General features: G+C 31.7%; 1 protein-coding gene across 1 annotated transcript; it reads left to right on the top strand.

The window, feature by feature from the left end:
- Positions 1-4427: 4427 nt before the first annotated feature.
- On the top strand, positions 4428-5835 carry LOC111383080 (zinc finger protein ZAT4-like). The gene has a single exon (XM_023007152.1). The coding sequence runs from the start codon at positions 4563-4565 to the stop codon at positions 5610-5612; it is 1050 nt and encodes a 349-aa protein (XP_022862920.1). The 5' UTR covers positions 4428-4562; the 3' UTR covers positions 5613-5835.
- Positions 5836-6857: the final 1022 nt, after the last annotated feature.

Here is a 6857-nt window from a genome sequence, read left to right as displayed (position 1 = left end):
ATAAGAGGCTCGAATCCCCGCGACAGTTGGAAGACAACATTTATGTTGAAAGACAGTTATCCTGTGGAGGCAAAGTTATGGTGCGCTTTGTCGCCCCTCCGAGGATCCTATCCTCACGTAAAGGAAGGTCTACAATGAGGAGAACTGCATCCCGAATATTCGGCCCAAGTGTGTATAAGCTGTATCTGCATCCGAATTTACTTGGGTGACGAACTAGGGGGAAAGACCGCCACTCCTTAGGAATAGTATGAGGAAACTTGGACATCTGAGTTATAAAAAAAATAAAAATGCGGTAGGAATCCCCAACCATTTTTTGTAGGTTTCTCAACCAAAAGATTAGAGCTTTGCCATCATCTCTCTCCTTCAGCCGGGAGGTGTAGGGAGTTAGGGACTACTGAGTTTCAACAAGTTATAAAATAAAAATAAAAAAATGTCAGAGACGTTAATTTCTCCAAATTTTGAAAAAAAAAAAAAATACAAAAAAATACAAAATCTCAGAGACTGTTAGTTACTTCAAATTTTGATGACAATATGTTAACATGATACCTTCATCTAAATTTAGTTGTATATGAAAAATGTATATATGTGTGTCTTGTATGTCTGTCTGTAATAAACATTTTAGCCTTTAAATACGATAATTATTTTTACCTTTTGTGTTCCTCCATTTTAAGTCCAACACGACATCAATAAGTAGGGACCCTCGAAGAAAAATGAAGAAGCGAGTACCAAATGGTCCAAATATATCCTAAATAATTTTAAAAAATAAATAAATAAAATTAAGCCCTTGTCTGATTTAGCTACAAGTCAAGAGTTAATTTCAACCACATATTTTATGGATCCCATGACGTAGAACGAAAACTTGAACAGTAATAAAGGGGTATTGTTCATAACACACGAACAAGTGTTTACTCGTATTTTATTCAAATGAACGTGATAAATATTTAGAATCCACCAAACAACTTGAAAAACTAAAATATTATTAATAAAAAAAAATGAATGAATTATTTTTACAGCCTTAACACATATTTATAGATTTAAAACAAGTCATAATCCAAATGAAATCTTAATTCCGTAAACATAACCAACTAAACTAGGAAACGCCAAAACAAATCCAATTAAAACTAAAAAGAAAAAGTACTAAAATGATAAAAATACCTTAAACTCACTAAAAACGGAAAAATGCAAAAAGGGACTCTTAAACGATGAAATTTGACATCAAAATTTTAACAATGCCCAAGCAAAATTGTGCAGAATCAAAAAACGCTTTCAGATTATACCACAAACGAAAATCTTACATCTAAGCTAAAAGCTTTGCGTGCTTTCTTTCGACTTTCTTATTCCTTTTCTTTTGTTATAGGTTTAGGATTCTTCTTCTAATTAATCCATATCATCACACAACTTTTCAATTGCAAATTTAACTGATTTTTATCAAAATTTACTAAAAATTTAAATTTTATCTAAATCAAACCGGGGCTAACTCTCGATTTACCAAACTGCCTTATATAAAACTGTATTTATTCAAAGAAAATTACGGAAGAAGGGACTCTAATATCTTTGTTGGAAATTTATACTTTTCCTTTCTTTGCTCCCACTTATAAATATTCTTGACACAAAAATAAAATGGAGTTTCAAATCGTTGTTAAAAAACTTTAACTAACTATTTTCTACGGTTAAAAATAAGTTCGGTGGGCAACCTAACAAATTGTATAGTCTTTTTCAAGAATTTAGGGCAATATGTGTGAAGATGCTATTGATGCCAATCATTTCACGTGTATAAATTTGTGTGTTAGATAATGTTGGAATCGAGAAAAATATATTAAATATATAATTTATTAATTTATCGATAAATTAAATAAAGATATTTTTAGTCGACGCTACAAATGTGTGATAAATGTGAATACCTTGAAAATTATACCATTATCTATTGATAAGGAAATTAAACAGGGATGCTGCATATACTTTTTGAAAATCGTTATAGTCTAGATGGTAGCTATGTTTTACAAATTGTTACTCTAAAAGATATTTCAAGCATCATAATTTTAAATAATTATTTCTTATACAAAAATAACCTTAAAGAATTTTAAATAAAACTAGTGTATTATGCAACGAGATTATTAATTATAGGGAATTGCTACATGTACATAATTGTCTACATAATGGTGTCCATAATTACACATGGCATTGGATCTAATCTTCAATTCAAATCTTACACTTGTATATCAACAATCGGATGATTGCTACATCACATGATGAATACCATTATATACAATAATTATGTACAAGTAGAATTTTTCTTAATTATATTTAGCACACAGACCCGAACTGGAATCATAAAATTTTATTTTCCAAGTGATATTTAAGTTATCGAGATTTTGATGGGACGTGAATAAAAAAAAATTTATCTTCAAATAATAAATAAGAATTGTATCTTGTCAAGGAAAATTACAGAAGCAGCACTTAATGTGCAGACCACCGTGGAAGTTAAAGGGGCTCCAATATCTTTATTGAAAATTAATGAACCCAAAGAAAAAGATGAATTTCTGCATTGACTTTTTGTAGACTTTTCTTTTCATTTCTTTTGTCCCACTTCTAAATAGGGTCACAAGTATGTCCTCTTCATTGAATTTGTTATTTATTGAAAACGGGACTTAATTTGTTTTTGAATATTATGAACTTGTTTCTTTTCAAAAATAAAATATCATATAAAGTTTTTTTCAAATTAGAATAAGGTGGAATAGTACAATGGAATACAAATCGATAACTTGAAATTAAGGGTAATTATATTCACACCAAATTTTTATAAGTACATCACATTTTAATTACATTAAATGTCATTAACCTTTATTCGTTATCATACTAATATCCCTAAATTTGTTCATCACATTCTTATTTTTAACATTTCATTGATATGAAAATCTCATCATTAACCATGATTTTCGTTCAAAAATATTGTTAACGTACTTGAAAATGAAAATCAAATGTTTAATCGTATTTTTACAGTATTATGTATTTTGCTCATTCAAAAATATAATGAGCAAATGAGTCTTTTTAATTTATATTAATGAATTCGGAAAGAAAATATTAATCATTTTATGATCTAGAAAGTTGAAATTCCTAAGGCAGGCAATGGAAAGATGGATTAATGCATGATTTCAAGGGGGACTAGGTCCACCATTTGCCCTAACAAAACGGCGTTTATTTCCCAACAAAACTCCATTCTCAAAGGAAGGAGAAGTTACTTTCTGCCTCCACACATTTCAATCAAAGATCCAAAATTAAAGCGGTTATTTAAAAAGAAAAAAAACAAGTAAGCTAATTGAAAAATAATTATCTATTTATTTAATCATATTTAATTAAATTTAAAAGGGAATTTTGGTCATACCAAAACTGTATACACTCAATTATTGTTCCCCCTTTACATCCATCGGCAAAAAGTGTCAGAATCTGAAGATTTGCAATTTGATTTTGTGATAAACACAATTTTAATTAAGGTTTAATTACATTTAATTCATTATTATGACTTCTATTACAAAATTCTCCAGACACCTTCTGACCAGAAAGTCCTCTTTATTTTTTTTCCAAAAACTATTTTTTGTAGGATGGTTTATTTGGGAGGTCCCAAATAGGACGTTTGGTAGGTTCGAATGAGTAAGACGTAAGAATATAAATACGTTGTATTTCTCACTTTTTTATAATCACCTCTAGTCTAACTCGTTAATGTACATTTATCTTGTTAATTAATTACAAATTACAACCAAAGAAAACACTATTTTATATCTTATAAAAGAAAATCGAAAATATCATCTTAATTATCACAAATTCATATCTAAATCAATATAATGAAGAATTAAAAATGTTTAAAATTGGAAACTTTGGAGAAAAACTATGATTTTACTTTCCAAAGGAAAAATATATTAGTTGATGGCTATATATGGAATGTGGAGATGTGGTGAAATTTTTTTAACCCCTTGTTTGGTTTGAATAAAATTAAATTAAAATTTTAACTCAAAGTTAATAACAAATTTGAACTACATATTATATGAAATTCACAATTTTTTTAATCACATATTTCAACAACTTTTATCAAAATCTAATTTAAATCTACATCAACCAAGTAAAACTCATTTCTAACCAACATCCGTCTGGTAAAATAATTTTTCCCTTGGACCAATAACTTCTTCATAATTTTTTAACTACACATCTTTCAAAAAATTTGCTTTTCACAAAATTCATTGTCAATCAAACGGGCCCTTAATGACAATTTGGCATGTTACATTTTCTTGATGCATTATGCTTTAATTAGGTTGTTTTATCTTATTAATTACGTTTGCCGTTTTATAAAGAATAATCTCATATGAAAATCCCAGATCTAATTTATTGAATTCTTGAAAAGATGTTATATATACACACAATATTTCATAGTGTATTCATTGTGTATATATTCGCTCTTGGTGGAGGAAGGAATGCTTGTCACCTAACCTACTCCTTTAGTTTCCGCACACACTATATACTTCTCCTAGACAGAAAAACACACTGATTGCGTGAAAACTTGAAATTTTTTCATGGAGAAATACAGGTGCAAATTGTGCTTCAGAAATTTTGCGAATGGAAAAGCACTTGGAGGGCACATGAGATCTCACATGATGAACTTTTATGCAGCAAAAAAACAGAAGAAAGTGCAGACTCATGAAAAGGATTCTCAATCATCTGATGATTTTCAATTATCTTCATCAACATCAGAAGAAGAAAATGGAGAAAAGGAAGTATCATGTTATGGGTTGAGAGAAAATCCCAAAAAAAGTATCCGTTTTGTAGATCCCAGGTTCTTTTGTGCGTCGAGCTCTGTTGTGCTTCAAGACAGAGAGAGTGAAACAGAATCGATCCCGAACCCAATTTTCAGGCGTTGTAAAAGGATTAAGAAAACCAGAATTTCGGTAAAAGAAACTGAGATGATGAAATCCAAGTTTGAAAAGGGAGAAAATACCAGTAATGAGTTTTCTGATGAACCTCTGAGTTCAATTTCAGACACACCAGAAGAAGATGTTGCTTATTGCTTGATAATGTTGTCTAGAGATACCTGGCAGAGAGAACAAAATGAAGAAAAGGAAGAAGAAGAAGAAGACAGAGAGAGAAACAAGTATGAAGATGATGAGTATTCCGAGGATTCTGGTGCAGTTATGGTGGCTAAGAGTACTAAATTTGGAGGAAAATACAGGTGTGAAACGTGTAACAAAGTATTCAGGTCATATCAGGCTCTTGGGGGGCACAGGGCGAATCACAAGAAAATTAAAGTCAACATAACGGCGGAGACACCACCGCGAATGGTGGTGGAAACCGGGAAAAATGGCGGTTCAATCCAAGTGGAGGAGAAGATACATGAGTGTCCTATTTGTTTCAGAGTCTTTTCATCAGGGCAAGCTCTTGGTGGGCACAAGAGATCACATTTTACTGGTGGAGGAGCAATTTCAGCAAATGTGAATTCTATTAATACTCCTCCTGCTGCTGCTGCTAAACCATTTTCAAGAATAGGTGAAACTTTGAATATAGATCTCAATCTCCCGGCTCCAGTTGAAGGTGAAGATGAGATTAGCCAACTCGTGAATTTTGCTTAAACTTTAATTTTTTGGCACAAGAAATTTGATTTAGAGGTAAAGAAAAAACTACTTTTCTTTTGCTTATTTCATGGATCTAATGCTGATAATTAGTAGCAAAAAAAGGTGTTTTTAGGCAGTTGGGTCAAACAGGTTTATTTTGCTCACAAATTGACTGTAATTCGATTTTCTGGGATTATGTTCTGTTAATTAGATTATATTCATTAACAGATAATTAGAACCATTATTTATTCTAGTTAGATTTCCAGTCTATTTCCGTTTGTTATATATCTGCATTATGGTACTGGTCTTATGTTCCACTTCCACATGTCTGAATCCCACTGTTTTTCCTCCATCTCCGTACTTGAATAAATAAAAAATTCTTCACTATTAGAAGAAGTTGATCAAGAACAGAATATTTAATCAGAAAAAGCAATTAGTACCACCTGTCACTGCAGTCCATGTACAGTTGGTGAACTAAGAAAAACTAATAACTCTCTCTCTCTCTCTCTCTCTCTCTCCTGTGCCTGAAACTGTGTTCCAAAAGCTTCTTCAGTCTAGGTAGGGGTGTTAAATGAGTCTAGTTGAATCGCTCAATTCGGCCATTGTGCAAGCCTACTTGTGTTAACCTGTAAGGTGAGTTGGGCTTGAGACGGCTTGTTTCATCGAATGTGGCTCGATTTGTACCACGAACTCGCTTCATTGCAAGACGAGCCGAGTTGGCTCATGATTCAATTTTTTTTTTATTTATTTATTGAAATTGCTTTTTTATTCAGTTATGAGTTATGACGAGCCAACTTGACTTATTAGCGGTGCGAATGACTTGACCTATTTAATACATTCAAGTCTAGAGGAGGCTACAAGAAATAAGTAATTAATCACTGACTAAATTATCCTACTATGGACAATTGGTTTTGCATTAATTTCTTTGCCGAACTTGGAAAATGTTGAAGTTAAAAAACTGCAAAATGAGTAGTTTTATTGACGAAAATTGCATGGTTCGGCAAGCATGGCCGGAGTATCCGGCTCATGCAGGCCTAGTGAAAGTCATATTCAGTATAGTTGATTGTAAATTGCCTCAAGTCGAAGCACTTTTGACGGGACGCTGTTTTTAAATTTTTATTTTTTGGCGAATTTTATTTGGAAATCAAATATTTTATAAAAAAAAATAAAAAAAAATAAAAAGGTTGAATCCCAACCTTGAAGGCCCCCACCGTCCCGTCCCTAAAGTTTTGTGAGGGAGGTAAATCGCGGGATGTGCCCCAA

This window comes from Olea europaea, chromosome 3 (assembly GCF_002742605.1).
Source record: "Olea europaea var. sylvestris chromosome 3, O_europaea_v1, whole genome shotgun sequence".
NCBI classification, from domain to species: Eukaryota; Viridiplantae; Streptophyta; class Magnoliopsida; order Lamiales; family Oleaceae; genus Olea; species Olea europaea.
Note: the sequence above shows the minus strand (reverse complement) of the source record. Positions and strands in the feature narration are given on the sequence as shown.